Source organism: Macaca mulatta, chromosome 2, assembly GCF_049350105.2.
Source record: "Macaca mulatta isolate MMU2019108-1 chromosome 2, T2T-MMU8v2.0, whole genome shotgun sequence".
In the NCBI taxonomy this organism is placed as follows: Eukaryota; Metazoa; Chordata; class Mammalia; order Primates; family Cercopithecidae; genus Macaca; species Macaca mulatta.
The window spans coordinates 85,600,675-85,625,853 of record NC_133407.1 but is presented as its reverse complement, the minus strand read 5'-3'; the positions used below and the strand labels follow the sequence as shown (position 1 = coordinate 85,625,853).

The 25,179-nt window shown below is 34.2% G+C and overlaps 1 protein-coding gene across 3 annotated transcripts in view; it reads right to left on the bottom strand.

The window, feature by feature from the left end:
• NLGN1 (neuroligin 1) overlaps nucleotides 1-25,179 on the bottom strand; it is a 909,290-nt gene that overhangs the window by 488,149 nt on the left and 395,962 nt on the right. For all 3 annotated transcript variants that reach the window (XM_015131524.3, XM_015131526.3, NM_001257734.1), the window contains 1 exon segment: nucleotides 8,918-9,070. In XM_015131524.3, coding sequence (XP_014987010.1) covers nucleotides 8,918-9,070 — 153 coding nt within the window.

Genomic DNA, 25,179 nt, shown 5'->3' with positions numbered 1-25,179 from the left:
TATACAACTAGGCTATAATCTTATAGTAATTATAATTATAGTATTTGAGAATTATAATTAGATATTATAGATTTAATTATAACTATTGTTAAAAATTTAAATATATAATTATAGTATTTCATTATTGACTATATTATATTTATTATAAATTATATTTATAATTTTGTAAATATATTTAATTGACCATTATAAATAATTATTATAATATAATTTAAGGATTTTCACAATATCCTTAATAACTAACAGAATGACATAATAATATTATAACCTAGTTGTGGAAGTCAATAAGAAAAGGAGGCCTGAGAAATTCAACATATTTCAGCCATGTTAAGTTTGAGATATTCATTAGACATCTACATCGGAAGGGTTGGTATACAGAAGTATATGAAAGGCTGGAGTTCTGAGGAAGGGTTAGTCTTGAAGATACAGTTTTGAAAAGTCACTTCCATAGAGATGGCATTTAAAGCAATGCAAATGATTCCTTAAGGCATATCATGGAGACAGAAGGATAGAGAGCCAAGGATTATGCCTAACTGCACAACATTTAGAGGTCAGGGTAGGAGAGCAGGAGTCAGCAAAGGAGACTGAGACGAAGCAGTCAGGGAGGTAGGAGGAAAATCCTGGGTGATGCCACGAAACAAGCAGGCCAAAAAAGGAATGGTTAACTGTGTCCTGTGCTAGGAAGTGATCATACAAGATAAAAACAGAGAAGTGACTAATGGAGGTGGCAATCGAGAGGTCTTTGGGAATCTTGACAAGGACTTTCTCGGCAGAGTACAAGAAATGGGGCTGGGTGTGGTGGCTCATGCTTGTAATCCCAGCACTTTGGGAGGCTGAGGCATGCAGATCGTGAGGTCAGGAGATTGAGACCATCCTGGCTAACATGGAGAAACCCCAATTCTACTAAAAATACAAAAAATTAGTGGGGCGTGGCACACACCTGTAGTCCCAGCCACTTAGGAGGCTGAGTCAGGACAATCACTTCAACCTGGGAGGCAGAGGTTGCAGTGAGCCACTGCACTCCAGCCTGGGTAACAGAGAGGGAGACTCCGTGTTAAAAAAAAAAAAAAAAGAAAAAGAAAAAGAAGAAGAAAGGAAGGAAGGAAGGAAGGAAGGAAGGAAGGAAGGAAGGAAGGAAGGAGGGAAGGAAGGAAGGAAGGAGGAAGGGAGGAAGGGAGGAAGGAAAGACAGAAAATAAATGGAAACTTGAAAGAAAAGAAATGGAAACTTGAATGTTACCTCCTCAGGGAAACTGCTCTGTGTTTCTAAAATAAAGTAGCTCCCTTCTCATTGCACGATTTCTCTAGAATTTATTATATAGGCAATTGTTAAGAAAATGAACTTTTCATTCAATCATTATCTAGCAAACTATATGATTTGTTTAATTATTTATTTTCTACCTTCCCTAAAGCTAACAATCTACTGATAGCAAGGATCACATATAGCTTATTTTTCACAATACCCTTAATAGCTAAGAGAATGACATACATAATATTGCTCAATCTATAGAGAATAAGGGAAAAAATGGCTGAAAGAATAAATGAATGAATTACCTAAACCACATCATTTTTCTTCTTTTAACTAACATCCACAATAATTGGCATGCTTACTTTCAGATTTTTTCTATGTTTTGGGCATAAATAAATAGCTGCTTTTACTGCAGGCCACCTGATACCATTTTGGAGGGAGTAAGGGAATAAAAATAATGAACAGTCAACTTTGCAAAATATCATTACCTATCTAAAGTTGTCCCCCGCACCGGCCGCTAAAGGACAAATAGTTTCTCTATTCCAGGAGCTCATTTTAGCACTCAATCTAAAATTGATTACCATCTGGCCCTTATTAAAACCCAGTTGATATAACATATTTGAGAGAAGAAATCTATGGATCAAATAAACCATCCATTGCTCTAAATTGGATTTTAGCTCTATCCTATTATAAGTGAAATCACCAAATATCTTACCCAGATTGCATTTGGTTAGCTCTTTGCTAAAATGACATTATAGAAGTTATGAGCACTTATGAAGTTATGATGCTATGGGGTGCCGCTCGTGGGCGAGACACGTACCCTGGGTGAAAGCCAGGGACCCCATGAACCCCACGGGCCCGGTGCAGGGGCTGCTGGGAAGTCAAGGTCGTCCATGGGAGGACACAGGCCTAGCTCTCGGCCTCGCTACCTTTTTTTTCCCAGCTGCTTTTACTATGTCTTTGGCTTTTACAGAAGGTTACTATAAATAATCATATACTGAGAATATTTTTTGAATCTTATAATGACACAAAGATCATCACACAATTCCTATATTGTCACTTGTTTCAAATAGAAGCAATACAACCCATATGATAAATTCTTCTGTAGTACAATGTAAGAAAAACTATTATTTGTGTATTTTTTTCGAGTTAATATGCTTGTTTCCTTTTGGGGGTTATGATAATTATGAAATTTAATCCATTATAGTTTACTATGCTTCTAGAAAACTAGGAAATGCATCTATGTTCAACTGTTGTACATATTCATGACCTAACTTTCTGTATCATTTTCTCTATAAGCATTACTATTCAACTATGATTTTACCAATCTATTTATTTGTGTGCATTGTCACAAATTACTTCCACTTTTTCAAATTAGTATGAATAAATGAAAATAAAAATGAAGATTGTCTTTCTCCCTTTACTTCAGTCAATACCAAGGATAATCCACTCCTCATGGCCTTCCTCAGGTACAACCATTTCCTTGAAAACAGTCTGGACTCTATAGACAAACTGACTCCTTCTCTTTCTGTCTCCCAAGAACACATTTGAATGTGTTGTAGAATATTAGTTTGTTTTGGAGTTTGGGACTTTTGTTTTTTGTGGTTTCTTTTAAAGAGTCAGACAGAAACAAAAACAATGCAATAAACAGGAGTAACAATGACAAAACATTGTACCACTTGAGGAATTAATACGCTTCTCTCTTTAAATCATGATCAATGCACAGGCTTTAGCAAATTTCCTTGATCCTCGGCCAATCAGATTCAAATATAAATATCAATTACTATATCCTTACTAATCCATCAGATATCCTACCCTTCCTTCCTTCCTTTTCTCTTGTTGTTTTCTTTTATATATCAAGTGAGTCTATTCACACAGATCAATTAATAAACCAATATATTATAAATATAAAGTAGAATATCAATTATTATTCTCTACTGTTTCTCTCCTCAACTATATTGAAAACTCTTTAAAGTTAAAAACTATACTGTCCTCACTTTTATCCCTCAGAAAAGGTGTATAATGCTGAAAACAAGTGTTATTGATTTGATGACTGACCACACTAAAGTTATATATATATATATATATATGTACATGTATGTTGTGTGTGTGTGTGTGTGTATACACAAGTACCCTTTTTAAGACAAGATCTCACTCTGTCACCCAGGCTGGAGTGCAGTTGTGGGATCACAGCCTCAACTGATTCTTCCGCCTCAGTCTCCTGAGTAGCCCGGAATACAAGCACATGCTACCACATCTGGCTAAGTTTTTGAAAATTTTTTATAGAGGCACAATCTCGCAATTTTGCCCAGACCCGTCTTGAACTCCTGGGCTCAAGTGATCCTATTGCCTCAGCCTCCCAAAGTGCTAAGATTACAGGCGTGCACCACCATGCCTGGCCTAAAGTTATACTTATTGTTGCCATTTATCTAATAATACTTGAAGCATTATTATTGCATAGTCTAAAATTTCATTAACCATATCTAATAGAATAAAAATAAAAGTGTTCATTAAATGTATATGTAGTAAAGTTAACAAAAGCTTGTTTTAAACAATTTAGCCCCACATAAAATTATAAAGTAAACTAAATGTAATTGTTTAAATACAAGTAGGTGAGCTAGCACTTTAAATTATTTTTTTCCATGGATGGGTGGTGTAATATTCAATTACTAAGTAAAATATTTAATTAGATCCTTTTCCAAAAATGTGCCAAATTTCCAGATAGATATCAGTACTTCTAAACTATTTAACACTTTTTTTCTAAAATAAATCACATGGGCTAGAATTATGAATTGCAGAATTGCCTCCAAGATATTTATGTCAAGATAAAAGTAACTGATTAAATTTCCACCAGATTAAAATCTTGTTTGCCCAAGTAAGATCCTCACAGGGGTATTAAAATTTTTCTTTTACTCCATAAGTAATTTATAGATTTATTCTAAATTTAAATAAGTAGTTGAAACATTTTAATGATAAATTACTTAACATATTTTTTCACTTGAGATTTGTCAATATTATCATTTAAATAATTTCTATTTAAAAAAAAGTTTAGTGTACAACACCTCATCTAATAGTGACTTATTTTATATTCTCTTTCAATTCTTATCTTATATATTCTGTAACCCTTCTTGTTCATAAGAATATGTTTACCCTAGTTATAATCAGAACATTTAATTTTGATTATTTCCCCCTTTAAGAACACATCAATATTTCTCCCTGCATTTCTTTTCTCTTTTCTTTCTTTCTTTCTTTTCTTTCTTTCTTTCTCTTTCTTTCTCTCTCTTTCTTTTCTTTCTTTTTCTTTCTTTTCTCTCTTTCCTTCTTTCTTTCTTTCTCTTTCTTTCTTTCTTTCTTTCTTTCTTTCTTTCTTTCTTTCTTTCTTTCTTTCTCTCTCTCTCTCTCTCTCCCTCCCTCCCTCTCTCTCTCTTTCCTTCCTTCCTTCCTTCTCTCTCTCTCCTTCCTTCCTTCCTTCCTTCCTTCCTTCCTTCCTTTCTTTCTTTCTCTCTCTCTCTCTTTCTTCTTTCTTTCTTTCCCTCCCACCCCTCCTTCCTCCCTTCCTCCCTTCCTCCCTTCCTCCCTTCCTCCCTTCCTCTCTTCCTCTCTCTTTCTTTGACTGAGTTTCGCTCTTCTCGTCCAGGCTGGAGTGTAATGGCGCAATCTCAGCTCACAGCAACCTCCACCTTCCAGGTTCAAGTGATGCTTCTCCTGCCTCAGCCTGTGATTACAGGCACCCACCACTGCGCCAAGCTAATTTTTTGCACTTTTGCTAGAGATGAGGTTTCACCATGTTGGCCAGGCTGGTCTCGAGCTCCTGGCCTCAGGCCATCCACCCACCTTGGCCTCCCAGAGTGCTGGGATTACAGGCGTGAGCCACCGCACCTGGCCATTTCTCCCTACATTTCCAAGATGATTATAAATCATATACTAGAATGTTAAAAAAAATACCCTACTAACAATAATTTTAAACGTATTTAAGGACTATGTAACAATGTATCAAATAATAGATGCTGAAGAAAGCAAATATGGAAAGTTTATGTCAAAACTGACTGAGGACAAAGAATGTGTATAGGCAAAAGTGAAAGAAAAGTTAAATATTCAGTGTATAAGAAGTATGAGGCTAAATAGTAGGAGGTCTCTGGGAGCTCTAACATGAAACTAGGGAATGAGGTTAGCAGGCAGAGTCCTGCATTCCCTTCCCTCTTTGTCAATCTTATTGGCAGTTTTTCCTATCATTTTGAATAGCATTTCCAGGGTGGGTGAAAATCATACACAACACAGTAAGAGTGATATTCTGTGTTACCATTCCAAAGGAAACCACTAAAGGGTGTTGGTAGAAGAACTAATTCTGACCTGTTACTAGCTTCTTCTGAGGAACAGTGGAGGTATTTTTTTTTCTTCTATTCTATTCCTACTTTGTAATAAACAAGTTTTTAACATGAAATCTCTAAAATGAAAAATTGGCAGCTACATAGCTGTATGAATCTTCTAACTGAAACATTAGCACATCTCTACTCATCACTAAAAACAAAGTGAAAAACAAAACTTGTAAGATTCCCCACCACCTCCACATGGTAAGTTCAGATCGACACAAATTGCACTACCTGTTGCAGACATCCTGATTGTTCCAGCCAGTCACCTCGAATCAATGATCTTATAATTACCCATTTTGTCCATTGGACCCCCAAATCTATTTCTTTCACACCAAAATACCCCAGTGAAAACACAGCTCAGGATTTCCTCAGATGTGGGATCATATCTTATTTCCTACTTAATCACTCAAGTGCAAATTAGACAGCCGCAGTCTTGGATCCCACACCCAAGAAACCTTGGCTTACCTTTTTACTGTTAGACAAATTATTTACAACACCAACCTCAAAAGTCTACAGTCTTTATTGTTGCAGTTCTGTCAGATGAGCTGTTGATCTTGCTGTGGTGCAGCGCTCATGCAAAAGATGCTGAAACACATGTTCTGATAATTTCTCTTTTATGAATTAATTTATTTAAATACATGTTCACAATACCCAACACATATTTTTCAAAAAAAGTGACCAGAATACATCTGTTCGAGAGCTAATGTCTTAAAGTCTACCTAAACAATGTTTCACAGAGTTTATGCTTTGTCACATTGAGAAGAGGTCTATCAAGGACAGCCTTTGCTTGTTATCAGTGTATAATGTGTTTAAGAGAAATAAAGGAGAAAAGACAACTAAATGTTACATTCTAGGGTACAGTAGAGCCAGAACAAATATTTAACACTGGGAAATCATACTTCGATAACATCAACACTGTCTGCTGTCTGCTACTATCTAAACCAAGTGATTGAGTTCTTTATATTTTGGCGAGTTAATCCATTGCCTTGCAATCTAATCCTCACAGTGTGGCATTTAAAATGGGGCATGGGCATGAATATAGGATTAAAATCAGGTCAAAGTCAAGTCCTCATCAGTTCTGAATACATAAAAAGAAAAAGAATGGGTAAAGTTTATATTAACATAACAACAAAGTTTATTTTATGAAATCTTGCTTTATATAATCAAAACCAGTAACAGAAAGAGGCAAAAAAAAAAAAAAAAAAAAAAGTTGTGACCAAAGCATTTCTTAAATAAAATAAATATATATGACTAACTGGATGTTCAAGTCCTTAAAAACACTGTTACCATAATTTAGCATTTCAATTTAAAGTTTCATCTGGCAAACTGGTCACTGCTCAGGATTTTTCACTTGAAAAATTAGAAAAATAGAAGAATAATAATCAACAAAAGCAACTGAGCTCTCAACAATACTACAATTAAAATTCAATGCATTAAAATATTAAAAACCCTCCTTCCGATTAAAATGTTCCACAGGAAACAAATGACAACATTAAGATTTAAGAATTCAAGATTAGGCCGGGCGCGGTGGCTCAAGCCTGTAATCCCAGCACTTTGGGAGGCCGAGACGGGCGGATCACAAGGTCAGGAGATGGAGACCATCCTGGCTAACACGGTGAAACCCCGTCTCTACTAAAAACACAAAAAATTAGCCGGGCGAGGTGGCGGCGCCTGTGGTCCCAGCTACTCGGGAGGCTGAGGCAGGAGAATGGCGGGAACCCGGAAGGCGGAGCTTGCAGTGAGCTGAGATCCGGCCACTGCACTCCAGCCTGGGCGACAGAGCGAGACTCCGTCTCAAAAAAAAAAAAAAAAAAAAAAAAAAGAATTCAAGATTTAAGATTCAAGAATTATTATGAGCAATCATTTGTACGTCTTCTAATACACAGAATTTTCATTGGTGGAAAGACACTCATCCCAGCCCACAGAAATCGTGTGAATGTTTGATGCAATGGATGATTAGACACTATGGAGGATCTCATGTGTATTTGATCAATGCTACAGAAATATTTTATACCTATACTGATGCAGCACATCTATGGTCATTCACCACACTCCAAATTCCAAAAAAGCAAACTAGAAAATGATTGAGACTTAACCTTCACATTGGTAAAATGTCTCCTTCCTCTAGACTATAAACTTGATTCACAAAAATTATTCTACCTTTTAAAACTATTCTACCTTTGTGATAAGCTTAAACACAGAATTATGACTGCATAGGAGTTAGGATAACACTGAAGAGGAAAAAATTCTGATTCTTAACATGGATAAAAGATATGATTCTACCAATTATTATAAAAAGGAATATAATTCAAAATCCTTTTCCAGAATATTTTAGATAATAAAATGAAAGAGTGAGGTGCTTCTTTGTGTAGAAACAAAATTATAATTTATACTTCTTCAAGTGTATAGTATGGGATAAGACTTGGAGAACAATCAAGAATAAAAATTTAAATATTTTGTGGATGCATTATGCTCTTTTAGCAAATTCTGTTAAGTACATCACAGATAAAGATGTTTTACTAAATCATACAGTAATTTTACTCCTCAAATTGTGGCAACATTATAACAAACATATACTAGAATAGCAAGTTTATCTTTTAAAAACTGATTATTGCATAAGATAACATGCCTATCTCAGAGTACCTAAGTTATTTTATAAATAATATTTCTCTCATCACAGCTAAAAATCTCCACTTCATGTTTATTTTATCATTCTTTTGGCAAGAGTATGCATCATTGAACTGAATTCTTTCTTACTTTATAAAATCCATGTATGCTTTTTTCAAATTAAATAATTCAATCAGAATACATTCAGAAAAATATTACTAATTATCATGGAACCAAAATAACAACAAACCAAAGAAACCTCCATCACAATGGCAAACAATCATTCCCAAAAGCGAGTCCATATACATACTCCAGAAGATAATGTAAACTTACATCTTAGCTCACACCAAACCTCAGGCAATCTTACATTATTGTAAATAGAAAAGCAGAAGAAGGAAATATTTGTTCAAAGACGAACTCTTCTTCAATAAGGCCCTACTATTTTGCCTTTCAGAGTTTTATAAACCAGGAAGTACATTCCATGACAACATAAATAATTTCATCACCTTTTAGTTTCACATCATAAAGCCAACCTATAGAGTTCATTGAAACTATAAAAAATTTGGGTTCAAGAACGTCAACAAGCATAAAAACATGGGTGAAACAAAGCAAAGCAGAACAAAACAAATCAAAACAAAACCATCATATACTTCATGGATTCGTCGTGAAAATGATAAAGAGATTCTTCTTACCGAGTACCCCAAGTCGATAGTTGACTGTGATGACGATCACATTGCCATAACTTGCCAAGACACTTCCATCATATAAATTTCCAGTACCTTCCATATATGAGCCACCATGGATATACACCATCACTGGTTTGGGACCCCCACTGTCCCGAATATCTGGAAAACAAATGGTTGACAATCTTTCTTATCTTCAAAAATAACACACAGTGAAGTAGAGAATACATTTTCCATCTTAGAGAAAAGAGGGCATAATTTTAATATAGTTCTTAAACTGCTGTTTTTATTAAAGTGTTTCTTAAGCAACTCAGATAAATAGCTATTGTGGAAATAGCAATAGGCATCCATTGTTTTCTATCAAAATTTTGTTTACAAGTTGCAAACTGACTTATAAAACTTAGACAAATTAAAATTAGATATGAATTTTAGTGCATTTTGATTAATTCCTCAAGTGACAGTAAGAGCAAAAGAAATAGAATGGCAATGATTCTTAGGACTACTTTTTAAAACTATTATAGACTTCACATGACATTTATGAGCCATAAACTAAAGACAATGGAATTATTGCTACTGTGAATAAAACAATCTGTTTATCCTTTCTTATGTACTGTAAAGCTTTGTGTCAAATGCAACATGATTACATCAACTCATTTATGCTCCAATGTGTGAACGTAATTACAGTATTGTGTTATGCAAGATGTTTCAGTTTACTACCTAAGGAATTTCAGATGAATGTTTAGGCAGTAAAGTCATGTACATCTGTGCTTCTCTTGTTGCATTTAGGGGAATGTCATTAGAATGACATTTTTTGGGAAATTCAGGACATCCACTATATCCAGCGCCCCTTACCCTTTGGAAGAAGAGAACAGACAAATATTTTTTTTACTTTCTTTGTGTAGCTAATATACTCTTCTTCTTCACACTTTGGCTCTATGTTTTATCCTGTAGACACGGGATGGGATAGAGCTAAGTTCAAATGTAAAGTGTAAAAATTTAGGGTTAATGCCGGGCGCGGTGGCTCAAGCCTGTAATCCCGGCACTTTGGGAGGCCGAGACGGGTGGATCACGAGGTAAGGAGATAGAGACCATCCTGGCTAACACGGTGAAACCCCGTCTCTACTAAAAAAATACAAAAAACTAGCGGGGCAAGGTGGCGGGCGCCTGTAGTCCCAGCTACTCCGGAGGCTGAGGCAGGAGAATGGCGTAAACCCGGGAGGCGGAGCTTGCAGTGAGCTGAGATCCGGCCACTGTACTCCAGCCTGGGCTAGAGCGAGACTCCGTCTCAAAAAAAAAAAAAAAAAAAAAAAAAAAAAAAAAAAAATTTACGGTTAAAGTGATTTCTACAGCTCTGAATTTTATTAAATATATTTGCTTTTTTCATACTTTTCCTCAATTATGTAATTTTCAATAAGGATCTAGAAATAATATATAAATAAAATAAGATAATTTTAATCAATATGAAAAATGTACTGATTTCTGTAGAGGAGTCTAACTGTATATCAGCAAATATAGTTTTATCTATGAATTATACAGATTGAAATATTTGAAATATTATATGTATCTATATATATGGCTCTGAATATATACATAAATAAAACATTACTATTATATAATAGCCCATGATCTCTTATACCCACAATTGAAACAAATTACATCAAGTGTATTATCTTTTTTATGCCAATATTAAAAAGTATAATTTAATAGTATGTTTTTGTTCCTTTGTTTTTGAAATTTTTTATCAAATTTAACTCTCCAACATCCTTATAATCGAGGTGCCAATTTTCAGAATGGACTAATAGAATACAAATTTATTGAAAGAACTAGTGATTACTTAGAGATTGCTTTGCATTTTTTGTAAAAAAATAGATTGTGTAATGTAAATGCCTTGATTTCTCTAGTGTAATAATAAAGTGATTTCTTTAAATGAAGAATCATTTTAGGTTCAAGAATTGCAGTTCAGCTTGGTTAACCAGATTTTCGAATTGGGGAAATAGCTCATTGCAGAACTTACAACCTTTTTTAAAAGACTATTTAAATTTGACTTAATACCAGTGTATAAAGTTACTCATACCCCTCTAATACCCCAAAGGTATATTTGAGAAGAATGTCTTGTTTTTAAGTAGTGAGGGAAGGATATTTTGACATAGGAACCATTCACTAAACACAGACACATTTAAGAGGAAAATCTAAATTTATTTTCTCCTTGAAACCTTGGGAGAAAAAAGTAGTACTCATTCACTTATAAGGATTTGGGGCTTGTGGAGATGTTAGGCTGACTTACACAGAGAAAGTAATCCTTTTGAGATTGTTAAACCATGCACCTTAAATGCCTGTTTGCTACATACAGTTTCAGTTTCTTATTTTTCTAGTGTGGCTGGCACTGAAGAAGCAATAATAAATTATTAAACTGAAATCATTAACTGACTGTTCACAGCAGACACTGTACTCTGCTAATTGTATGCTTGGAGGTAGCACAGAGGGAGGCTGTTTCAGAATTCTTCTTTAATTAAAATTACACAGAATTACAAAGCACCAACTGTGAACAGTAATGAAATCTTGGTAGAACCATTCTGTTCACCTGGAAAACAATACAGGCACACATTGAGAAGAACTGCCACGTTTTATATTTAATAACGGAATTAAGTGGACATTGTCAGAAAACACTGAAAATATGACAGTAGATTCTAGGAGCTATTTTGAGTGGTATCTTTTTATTTTCCTTTGAAAATTTGACTTGAAAGAATTACTGATAGTTTGGGTTAATCTTAATTTGAATTTGCCTTTTCAAACTTTTCACATTTCAGCCTTGCCTAATAACTTAAGATATTGAGCAGTTCTTTTAAATACAGTTCTCTGGGATTCTTATGCTGTGTTCCAAAATATATTTTTCATTTGAAGTAACCCTGAGATTTATGTTATAAAAAGTATTATTAGGTTGGTGCAAAAGTAATTATAGTACTTACTAAAATAGGTAAAATTCTTGGACATAACAAACCTTTATATTGCTAACGAAGTTTGAGAAACCATAGAAACTTTGGACATTTTCTGTTACAAGAAAAATTGGAAGCCTTTAATAGTGCATTGTCAGAGTGGTCCATCTTAGACTTTTTTTAATTTTGTTTTTATTTTTGAGATGGAGTTTCGCTCTTGTCACCCAAGCTGGAGTACAGTGGTATGACCTTAGCTCACTGCAACCTCCACCTCCAGTGTTCAAGCTATTCTCCTGTCTCATCCTCCTGAGTAGCTGGGATTACAGGTGCCTGCCAACACGCCAGGCTAATTTTGCATTTTTAATAGAGATGGGGTTTCACCATGTTGGCCAGGCTGGTTTTGAACTCCTGAGCTCAGGTGATCCGTCCTCCTAGGCCTCCCAAAGTATTGGGATTACAGGTGTGAGCCACCACGCCTGGCCAGGCTTTACTTTGTATAATGTTTTATTACAAATTTCTATCTTAGGCTTAACTTTTATGCTTAGTTTATAGAGTTTTTTTTTTTTAATGTAAATAGCAAATATAAAGAGCTTCAATTATAAGTATTTATTTGTTTTTAGAAAGAACCAGACTCTTTATAAATAAAACTAATATATCAGACAGACTATCATTGAATACCATTTTCTAATTCCATCATTTTAATAATAATGTTGAGGGGGGCATTCATCTTCTGTGCAAATATATCAAATGCAGCTTATTAATTTATAATTAATTTTTTAGAACCAAGTTGTCTCTTTAAACCTCGTTACATATTTAACCACCTATAAATATGGTAGAATTTGTGAACTATGAATTTTCACTTAAGATTTTTTACTTTGCTTAAACAGCATCTATTGACTTTACTAAAATTTCTAAGAACCCTCTCAGAAATTTTAAAATTCTAACTCAGTTCCAGTAAAAGTACAAATGTTTGCCAGGCATGTTTATAATTTCTGTTATTTGCAATGGTTTTAAGCCTTGCTAAACATAAACAGTTTAAAAAAAAAATTGGAGTCTGAGTAAACACCTTGATTTAAAATTTTAGTACCTATTTAGTCTTTCTTATAGACTCAAATTTTAAGCCAATGTAGCAAGTATCAATAGATCTAGAGCAGTTAATGGGGATTTATTTGTGCCTGGCAACCAGGGTTTGAAATCACAATTTCCATTAATGATCCTAGTGTATAATTATTAGTGATATAATCATTAAATATGTTTACTGGGTTTTTTTTTTCCATCTTAAAGGACTTATGAAGTATTTAATTGCCCATATTTTAGAGTTTTTAGGATTAACAGTTTTGAAATTGTGAAGTATTGCCTCAATTATATATTTCTCTATTATAAAAAACATTTCAAGGCAGACTTTCGTGCCTCCAGTCATTTTTACGAACCTCAGGTTATCATTCAGAACCACTGAATGAACATAGAAGCGTTGACTGAATTTCTCCTTGTTAAACCGGACATAACAGAATTAAACATATCTTTTTAGTTTAAAAAATTCAAAATCTACAAAAAATTGTCTCAAAAGGAACTATACAGGATATAAAATTGCATTTATTTTATTTTTATTTTTATTTATTTATTTATTTATTTTTTTGATGGACTTTCGCTCTATGGCCCAGGCTGGAGTGCAGTGGTGCAATCTGGGCTCATTGCAATCTCCACCTCCCAGGTTCAAGTGATTCTCCTGCCTCAGCCTCCTGAGTAGCTGGGATTATAGGTGCTCACCACCATGCTGGGCTAATTTTTAAATTTTTAATAGAGATGGGGTTTCACGATGCTGGACAGGCTTGTCTTGTACTCCTGACCTCAAGTGATCTGCCCACCTTGGCCTCCCAAAGTGCTGGCATTACAGGTGTGAGCCACCACACCCAGGCTAAATATTGAAATGTTAATATGAAGATACTATTAGCACCATTAATTTTTTTAAAAAAAATACTTCTTGAATTTTTAAAATAAGTTGATAGAAATCTGGGATGTTACTTTGAAGCATTTTTGTCACTTCAGATTAGTCTTGTTTGTAACTATGGAATTATCTTAAAGATACACAATTCTGGACCGGGCGCGGTGGGTCAAGCCTGTAATTCCAGCACTTTGGGAGGCCAAGACGGGCGGATCACGAGGTCAGGAGATCGAGACCAAACTGGCTAACCCGGTGAAACCCCGTCTCTACTAAAAAATACAAAAAACTAGCCGGGCGAGGTGGCGGGCGCCTCTAGTCCCAGCTACTCGGGAGGCTGAGGCAGGAGATTGGTGTAAACCCGGGAGGCGGAGCTTGCAGTGAGCTGAGATCCGGCCACTGCACTCCAGCCTGGGCGACAGAGCGAGACTCCGTCTCAAAAAAAAAAAAAAAAAAAAAAAAAAAGATACACAAGTCTGCCAGGCATGGTGGCTCACGCCTGTAATCCCTGGACTTTGGGAGGCTGAGGTGGGTGGATCACCTGAAGTCAGGAGTTCGAGACCAGCCTGTCCAACATGATGAAACCACGTCTCTATTAAAAATACAAAAATTAGCCAGGCATGGTGGCAGGCGCCTATAATCCCAGCTACGCGGGAGGCTGAGGCAGGAGAATTGCTTGAACCAGGGGGCGGTGGTTGCAGAGAGCCAAGGTCATGCAACTGCCCTCCAGTCTGGGTGACAGAAGGAAACTTCGTCAAGAAAACAAACAAACAAACAAAACAAAAAAAGATATACCATTCTTTTAGTTGTTATAAAACTTAAATGAAAAATGATATAATTGTGTTTGACAAAATGTGGCAAAAGAGTGATAGCAGGGACACAAGAATTAGAAGTAACAAATAATGCTCCATAAAGAAGCCTTCCATCAGGATAAGTCAGTGAGCAGCAAGCCCCAGCAATATGCCTGGTGGCCTCACTATTCAGTGGCTGAGATTGGGACCTGAAATCAAGCCCATAATAGGTAGAGGGGAACTGGGAAGTAATGGGGAATTTCACGTAAGTCATCTGATGACCTGACTTCTGACTGATGTAAATGAAGTTACTTATCAAGTCTTTCATATTTGTTGCTTTATGTCCAGTGATGTCGAGTCAACATTTGGAACAAATTCAATGTAGATATTGAGCACAGTTTTTATTCACAGCCACATCTACAAAATAATAATAAGAAGAATTGAGTTTAAAATGCTCAGACATTTCTATAAAAGGTTTCTTTTCCCCTGTAGGATATCTGAATTCATCTTTTTTGTTTCAAAACAATTATCCAAAACAACACAGAGGAAGAGACCGAACTGGAATTGACTGCTTTGACATTCTACGCTTTTGATTACTTAAAAATATTTATTGATTCGATAACTCTTGTGACTGAATGGCTTAGTACTTAACCTGAATACTACCTGACATTTTAATAGGGTTTGAGAATATTTTAAATGGCTATTTAAAAATGTTAAATGTGCTTCAAAACATATCTATAAAATAGGTTCAGGTTTACATGGCCTAGCTATGATTGCTCAGACTTATCTACTCTAAATAGGTAAATTCTTCACTTGATGCTGTTTTAACACACACACACAAAATCATATTAAATAAGCAATCAAAATATTTTTAAAATAGGAAAATAATGTATTTTAACCCTTTGCCTAAATTGGGAAAATTTGGCCTTTACAAAGATACACATGAAGAAGTCCCGAATGCTTTCAGTATTATTTAGATAACAAATTCTAGGAGTTAAGGGTTTTCAAGGGGTCCAAAAAGTCCCAAAGCCTGAAAGTGGAAGTAGTCTTCTTATAGCTTTGGAGACAGTGATTAATGTTCTACAATGTCAAAACATATCCTAAATGTTGGAATACATCAAATTTCAAATAGTGTTTAAAGAAATCAGAATTTGCATCTTCAGACTATAAGTTTATTTTTTGCTAGTTAACATTCAGAATAATAACTCTTGGACAGCGATAATGATTTATTTCAAATATTAATGACTGCTTTGTGTTTAATCTTTAATCCACTGCTGGTGTTCGTGGTAAATAAATATTTAATCAAATGTCATACGTTTCATTTAATCAAAATAATTCTTACATATTTTAAAAATATTAACACCAAATATAATTTTTAAGTTCTCAATACTCTACCTCTATAATTTAATTATCTGTTGTGAATGACTTTATTAAATGTATATATGTCAATGAAAACAATGCAAATATTTTAGTAAAAATTTATTTACCCATAGTTCCCTTGCAACTCATGGAACAAACACTTCTGCTGGCCTGGCTGTAGATTATTTTATTTTGGAAAACTTTTCTTACCACATTATTATTTTTGTTATGAGATTTAATTTCTAGATTTCTGGCAATTACTTAGAAACCTGGGATTACAAAACATAACAAAGCAAACAAACAAAAAACATAAGCTTTAATCCTGATTGGAACCAAAAAAGATGAGCTAACTTTAATAACATGTAAAGGTACAGTGAAATCAGAAATGTCAAGCCAATCTAGGTAGTGAGTTCTTAGGTTTATAGAGTAAATCAGAATTGTATATCAAATGAAAGTTGTAAGGAGAAACAATTTTGATATTAATGAAGTAGAAAATATTGTATTGCTTATAGTTGCAATGTTTGAGAATCAGAATATTTTATTTGACAATCTTGAAATTATGTCTCTTTGAAATTAAAGAATACTCATTGAATCTTGTCTAAGAAAATAGCTACAAACTCTATCAAAAGTACTGTATGAGTCCAAAATACTTAAATGGCTGTACAATGTTTACCACAATTTTCTAAATAGTTGTAATGCCTGTTCTTATGTATACAACTTAATTGTATTTATGCGACATTTAAGCAAATCAACAGAAAACAGTATTTTTTCATCTAAAATATATTGCTCAAGAAACACTTTATATTAGCTTTCAGCTTGTCCTTCAGTTTATTGGGTGTCTGTGTTTTTTTAAAACAAATATCGAATGTAAAAATGAAACACATTTTAATATTCAGGAAAATATTTACATAGATTAGAAAACATGCAAAATGGGCACAGAGAGACTACAAGGGAGAGATTGTTAGTTCAAAGAAGGTGGACAAAATTCAGTCAAAATGTGGGATGAAACATATCAAAAGTCAGTTCAAGAAAACAAAACAAAAAAAAATGCCCCTCTTTTTAAAACATTTCAATGGTTGGTATCAAAATGTAAAACTTAACATTCAGTTTTTAAAAAAAATTAATACTCTATATTTGTATGTAACAACAAGCAAGAAGACAAAACACATCAAAAATGGGAATTAAAAACAACTCTTCAAAAAAAGACAAGAAGTTAAAAAAATAGAAAGGGGTGGAAAAAGTGATTGAGGCCCTTGTCATGCAAATAGATTTGGTGAAAAAAAATACCTTCATCTTCAGCACCGTCATTATCACCTAAATCATCTGTCTGTTTCTTTGTAAGGGGACCTAGGATTGAGAACGGAGAAATGGAGGGAAAAAAAAAAGACAATTCAAGAATAAACAAGACTGAGGGGAAAAAATAAATATAAATACTAAAATTCTCAAGGATATTTCCAAAAAGAGTGGGGAAGTGGTCACATCATAATTGATTACCTATTTTCATTTATGAAAAAAAAAAAATCCCTTTCCCCAAAATATCTCATAGAAGATTTGGGTTGTAAATATATCCAGTATAAAAAATACATTATGGCTTGAAACTCAAGTCATGAGCAAAGAAAATGTTTTTATTAAAAAAAAAATTATTGCCTACAAAAAGGTAAAGTTTTATTAGCTTTATTTTATTCTTAATTTATTCAGTGTCTTTTCTAATTTAAATTGGGGACAACATTAAAAAAAAAAGTAGGTCAAATTCATTCTTAAATTTGAGACAATATAATAACCTTAGAGAAGACAGAGACATGAATATTTTAAGTTGTTCTTTTTCTATTTTCTTCTTTTTTTTTAAGAACATTAACATTTGGTTTTTACATATTTTTAATCCATAATTTTTCAAAACTGTGACTTTTTAAAATTACTTGTCATTACACAAATATTTCCCCATGTGTTTTCATTTAAATATTACTTGTGGATTTAAGACATTTGCAACCTGCACAAATGTATCACTAGATAGTCTCATCACTCGGCAGAGCAAAGGTTCGATCAGTAGAAGTCGGTGTTTAGCTATTAAGCTAGTTACCGAGTCACGGCTTATATTTCATAATCAATTTAGTAATATAATGGAATTATGCCTTAGTGCAGTTTCATGCTCAGTATAGTTATTTATAATAGGATCATGTTTGAGGAGAATAATTGTATTAAAACACTGTGAATGTTTAATAAGTGTTTTATTATACTTAACAATGCTAATTTGCAAGAATAAAGGAGCATACCAAAGGGGACGTCAAAGGGCATATGAAAGTAATTTTAAGTGTCACATAATTGACATACTCAGCACACAAAAAAGCAAGTGAAGTCCCACGTTCTTTTTTTGGTTCCACAACCATTTAATTTGTATGACATTTAATAATCCTCATGCAAAAAGCAGTCACTACAAACACAGGACACTCAAGTTAAAAGACAGCCAATCACACAGCAGTAAGCAAGAGAATTTTGTCATGCATAAAATAACAGTCATAGAAAAAAGAGGGAAAAGGGGACTGAAAGTCATGTACTGATTTCAATAACATAAGTAGCAAAGAAGCAGGCATAAGCCTAAGCACACTTCATAGGGAAGGATTGTTAAACATTTTTAGAAAAATTTCTAAGTCTTTTCCGAGATCATTATTCATTATATTTGTAATTCCAAAACTAAATTTACTATATAACTCCCAAAGAATGAAAAACACAATCCCAGCAACCAGAAGGGAAAAAATAAGATATAATACAGTTACGTTTCATCAGCTCAGGGAGACAGCCTTGAAAAATAGTAATAACTGGTCAAAGATCAGAAGATTGAAAAGGCAAAAATGGATGAAGTAATTGAAGGGAAGTGGTCACATTGACTACTCTATGGAAAGGTCATGGTTTCAAGGTCATTTCAAACACAGACAGGGAAACGGTAAACAATAAATTAAGTGATATACTTTTATAAACACACCTGCAAGCAATCATTCCATTAACAGAAAACCTAGATAAAGCAATAATTTACATTAATTGACACTCGGTTGCAAGTTCACAGAAATCTACATTTCTTTAACATGACCCTGTTTAAATGCAAAAGGCACTCTTAGGATTGTTTGACATTCATGCAACAACATAGTTACATTTCTGAAAACTATACATTTTGTAATTTAAATTTTAAAATTGCCGAATCAGAATATTATATTTAAAATATTTCCAATTTCAAAGCATCCCTCAAAATACTAGACTTAAAAAATTATATTTTCAAGCTTTTAATTTTTCTGTAATTTCCTAAAGATTGCAAAAATATATATATTTTTCACATTTCTATTTTCTAGACTGCTGTGTAGAAATTATGATTTTATTTACTGGTTAGCAACACAATTTAAATGCAGTGGCATTTATTGCTGCCAAAACCACTATCTACTTTCCAATTTTAGTTAAATTACTTAATTTGCTTAATTTTGGGCTATATTAAGAAATCATTAATGTGAGCTCAAAATTTTTTTCCTGAATCATTAGTTTGCTAATATTTGGAGGCATGTGTAAAACCTATCACAATTAAATCACTTCATTTTGTTCGGGACTCTATAAGATCTCTCTCTTGAATATGTCAGGTGGAATTGTCTTTCTTTCCCCTCCTAGGGTACCCAAGTCAATTTACATGATTTCTATGGGGAAATCATTCAGCTTATATAGCCATCGAGCCAGTGCTTTCCATATACTTTACATGCATTTAGAACTGGCTAGCTCTTGGGCCTACATGAGTTGCAACAGTAAGAGAATTGTTGTCAAAATATCATCTTCCACTTCTTTGCATGTGGGACAAGGTTCTCAGTTGCTATTTGAGGGCACATGTAGAGAAGTCATGGACAGTATATACAGAGAGAGTTTTTCCGTGGATACATGGTTGATGGATCAGTTTTTTTGTCTGTTAGTTTGATTTTGTTTGCTACATTAGTTATTTTTACCTTCCTTACTTAGGAAACTGTGTGTCTCTTACCTGATGTGAGATAATAATTGCATGTATACTTTGTATAGGACATCTTTTATTGTAATAAATCTGAAGAATTCGAAACAAATACAAATATTGCTTCAATATCATGGGGATGTGATTATCCTGGAGGAGGATTAAGTCCAGTTCTCACAATACACTTCATTTATTGATACTAAATAAAATGTTATTATTAGATGATAGTAAGTTTTCCTATAGTACGAATTACATCAGTATTTCAGTGATTTCAGTACATCTGGGTGTTCTTAACCTGAATAATTTTTTACATATCTTATTTCAGAAGGTGCCCTAGGAAGAAGAGGGTTGGTAACAGTTTTGGGCAAAACTGATTATAAGAAGAATGAAAACAGATTTCCTTTATCTCTATGCCTAAAGGCACTGAGAATAAATATCTACAGAGTTCAGGGCTGCAAACGGAGAAACTCCACACCGGCTTCTCAAGCCTCAGTGGGGTAAACATATGCTTGTGGATTACCAACAGATCCCTACATGATCTCAAGATTCCCTCTTCCCGTGCTGGAAACAAAACACCGCCTCTGCCTAGAGCTCCCTTCTTGCCTAGGGCATCCGGCTGTCTGGCTCATTTTCCCTTTGTTCTAAACTGTTACAACTGATGTAGTCACTGATGTTAAAACATTTTAAATAGAAAGAAAATATTGTAAAAGGTAATTGGCATTATTTTTTTATGAAAAGTAGGCAGTCACATTTTACACATTTCCTATGTGTATTCCTGTAAATTGAGCAACATCATTTCCTCAAAGGGTAACATACATTCATCCTCCAAATAGAAATAACAGTTATTAACAACATTCTAACCACAGCTTATGTTTCTTTTAAACAACAAATACTGCATTTTCAATACAAGCAGTTTAAATGGATATCTCAAAGCACCAAAATATAAAGCAAATGAGACCACTAAAACCAGTGTGTAGAAGTGATTTATTCTACCTTGAAACTCTACTGGGTCTGTCCTCCCTGAGGAACACACACATAACTCTCATTAGAGTTAATAGGAAAGTAGACCTCCTGTCATTTTGAAAGGGAGTGAGAGTAATTACTATACTTTATATCTCCTATGGGCAATAAATAAATTCAGTGGTGAAACAACAGGACTAAGCAAGGTAAAGGGAACTCCTAGCCATGAACTTTGAACTCATTTAATTCGAAAATAGTTCCTTTTCGATTAACATGAGCATAATTCAAAGCACGGGTTCTTGTAAAGGACGTGCAATGCATTCTTACATTTCAGAATCCGACCAGAGCCTTTTATTTTTTAAAAAAGGAGTAAAAATATCAGCATTTCTCTGTAGTTAACAGGAGAATAATTATGAGCTCTGAAATAATTACTATCCACCCATATTAATGCTGCTTTTTATCATTCCCTTTGATGAAAGGCTAATATACTTTGGGTCTCAAAATACATTAGAAGTGATTATAAATTCCTTCATTACGGGTTCAATTCAGCAGAAATTATCCATACTTTGTGTCACACATATCTGCAAAAAGCAAGTAGGTTGTGGGTATTATTAGCTCCTGACTTAGAAAAGCTGGCCATAAGAAATGTGTCCTTCTCAAGGGAACAAGTCTCTGAATTTTTAAGGATTATTTAGAGCTTCTGGCTCCAGTGGTCCCACCATGATAGATGGAAAGCCCTGGCTAGTGATCTTGTTCTTTTCCCCTGTCCTCTTGACCCAGCAGCCTTTGAAGTAAACTGATTGTAAAGCATCCCTAAGGCCATTTCTACACAATGAGAGAATTTAAGATACTGCCATTGTTGTTCTAGAGCAATTGGAAGCAGGCTAAATATTCTCAAGGTATATTCTCTTGGGGTAAAATTTAGTTTATAAAACTTGAATAGAGGATATGAAAAAATCTGTGTATTCCATATGGAGAACAATGCCAGAATTCAATGCATTTTAAGTAACAATAGGACTATATTATTATATTTGAATTTTTCAAACTGACAATCATTAAAAAATGGTTTTAAGAAATTAGATATCATGACAGTTGTTGTCATTGCAAAGTTACTGAATTTTACCCATTGAAATTTAGTTAATTTTATATAACTAAAATGAGTACATACCTTTTGAGAATACAGAAATGAGTAAAAGTGACTGATTTGGAATCATTCTCGCTAACTTGATATTACTATATTTATTCCACAAAACGTTATCATACTTTTAAAACTATTGATTATATGACTAGATATAAAGAAATCATAGCCAAAAAATAATTTTCTTTCTGGAAAATGTTTCAGTTAAAGGGGAATTACATTTTTGAGAATGTCATACATTTGTATTATGCTAAACTGAAAATACAATGCAAGCCACTCCAATGAGATATTGGAAGTGAACTTTGGAACACTTGATTATTTAAAAAAGAATCCATATCAGTGCAAATCTTGGTGGTGGTACTCTGTCATTCATGACAATGAGTGTCATTTAGGTGAGCTGTCTGTTTAGGCTAATGGCTCCTATGTGAACATGTTTTGGAAGGAAACAATTTCCAAGGGTCTGAAAGCAACAAACATACCCTATGTTTATTTTTGTGTTGGAAGAAGACACGTAAACACAAAATATATTCCTTCAGACAGTTTTTCAGAGGCAAGAGCACAACTTAAAACATAAAAAAAGGAGAATCTTATGTTAAAGTCAGGAAAGGGGAAAAGTGAATTTTTCTCTGGTCTTGTACATTGAGAAGAGCTCATTTGTATTTATTTAAAAAATAGTTTTTCTCCATAAATTACCTTGATTACATAACACTTTGATGCCAAAAGCAATTCCATCTAGAATAACAATGATAGCATCTGGGGAAGAAAGAATTTAAGTGGATAAAAAGTAAATAAAATAGGCTAACCCGTAACATGAGCATCAGCAAATTTACAAAGCTCATTATTTTTAACACTATATTTGTTTGATTTTTTTTTTTTAAGTGCAGATGCAGTATTTCTACAGCCTGAAGAATCTCAAACTGATGTTCCTTTTATTCTGGAGAAATGCTTCTGGATACTCTATAAACCCTTTCCCACTTTGTGAAGACACACTCTCCATTGCCCTGACTTTCCAAGTATTATCCAAAGTTGCATCTAGAGCAGGAGTCATGTGAGGACACAAGTGCCACTAGACATCCAGAGCTATTTCAATGAAGATGGGATTGGGATGGCATCAATAATCCAACCTCCCTGCCATGGTTTCAATATTCTGTCATCCAGCTGTTTAACAAATATATGGTACATTAGGCAAAAAGGATAAATGGAGGAGCAAAACAGACAAGACAACTACATTCATGAAAATTAGACCTGAGCAAAGAGACCTGAAGCAAATATACATACACATATACTTAAAAATTGTGATGAGTGTCAAGGAAAAAGTCTTGGTGCTATGACATGTTATACAAGGTGACCTGGCTGAGTCTGGGAAATCTTCAGTGACTAGGTGCAATGTGGCCTGGAGGCTGAAAGATGAGTAGACACCAGGCAGACAAAGGGCTGGGTATGAGGAGGTAGGAGGGAAAGAAGATTTCAGGCCAAGAGAACAGTACATAGAAAGGCCCCAAAAGAGAGGAAGCCTGGAGGTCCTGTGGCTGGCATACAAGAAGTAGAAAAGAGAGTGGTGGGTGATGAGGACGAAGAGCCAGATAAGACTCAACTAGAACATGCAGCCCCTTCAGCTGGAGGATTTTTGTCTTAATCTTAAAAGCAATGGAAGCCATTTACAGGGTTTAAGCACACACTGATAAACTCTGCCCTGAGTCTTAAACACAAGAATCAAAAAGAGGCAAAATCATTCTCAGAAATATGACAGGGAATATTTTATACAGAAGCCTGCATTATGTTCTCATCAGACAAGAATAGCTTTATGGAAGTGAAATTAGATGATGAAAAAGGAGCCTCTGAGGTCTTATTCCATTTTTGTTTGCAAGTAAAACTAATGTCACCAAAAAGTAAAATTCAAGACTCTAGCACTTCTGAAATTTTATAAATATTTCTAAAATTTTGATTAAATATGTATTTAAAGTTAAATTCACTTTGCCTAATAATTAACATATTTTAATTAATGTTATATTCATACAAAGATACAATATTCTGCAACAATTTCTACTTGGATATTTCACCAACATCTCAGTACAACAAGGATGACCATCGTCTCCACCTTCAAAGCCCATTTTCCTTCCAACATAGGTCTTGCTTCAGAGGTGTAACCCTTCCCTCTGTCTCTAAACTCTAAATCTAGAAATAATATGTAACTATTCCCTCTTTCTTCCTTTGCTCTCATCATATTTCATCAGATTTCCCAGGGAAATCTCATTCCTGTCATTAAACACTCCCTACTGTTAGCCTAGTCAGTGGCCACCATTACCACACGATTGAATTATTGTAGAAAGCTCTTGGTAGCTTCCACCATCATGCAGACTCTAGACTCTCTCCCAATCCATTTTGTATTCCATAGGTTTTTTGAAGTTGTAGTTATTAATAGTGGCAAACCCAAAGCGAAAAATGATTTAATCATTGTAAATTAACATCAGCTAAAATGTGCACACATTCAACTCCTTCTGAGACTAAAATTGCAAGCACTCTAGGAGAACTAACAGGAACTTAAAAACCTAAAGTCTTACTTAGACATAGTGAATCTTGTACTGTGAATTTTAAAATAGCTAAAACAAGACAGATGAAAACTAAATATGGTTTAACACTAGTTTTGATGTTTTCAAAATTCATGAGCAAAAATAAGATATTTTCTATTCCAAATGGGAGCTAGTCATGTAAAATACATTTTTAAAAATGCAGTGCAGATTAATGTAATTTAAACATGACTTTCATTGTTTCAGTACTCTCCTTAAAAGTCTTTACTATTTCTTTATTCTTATTGTCATATACTAAATGCTCCAATCCAGCCCATAAGACCCTCTTACTATTTGCACATTTTATCTCTAAGTTCCATTGCTTTCCAAAATACATCTTTTCTTTTTTTTTTTTTTTTATTGTGAGTCTTGTGCTGTTGAACAAAACAGTGACTTCATCCTTAGACCTTGTGTGTTTTATTCCATATGTCTGATTCCTTCAAGTTCTCATTATAATCAACTCACCTCAGAGAGGAGGAAAGGTGTTAGTGCAAACATGGAGAGTCTCCTCTAGAATAATGTGTAAGAACATTTATCATTGAAAAGAAAGGAGTATTACTTTGTATTTTGGCCCAAAATGCTGTCTTCAGGATATGAATGAGAGAGAGAGTTCT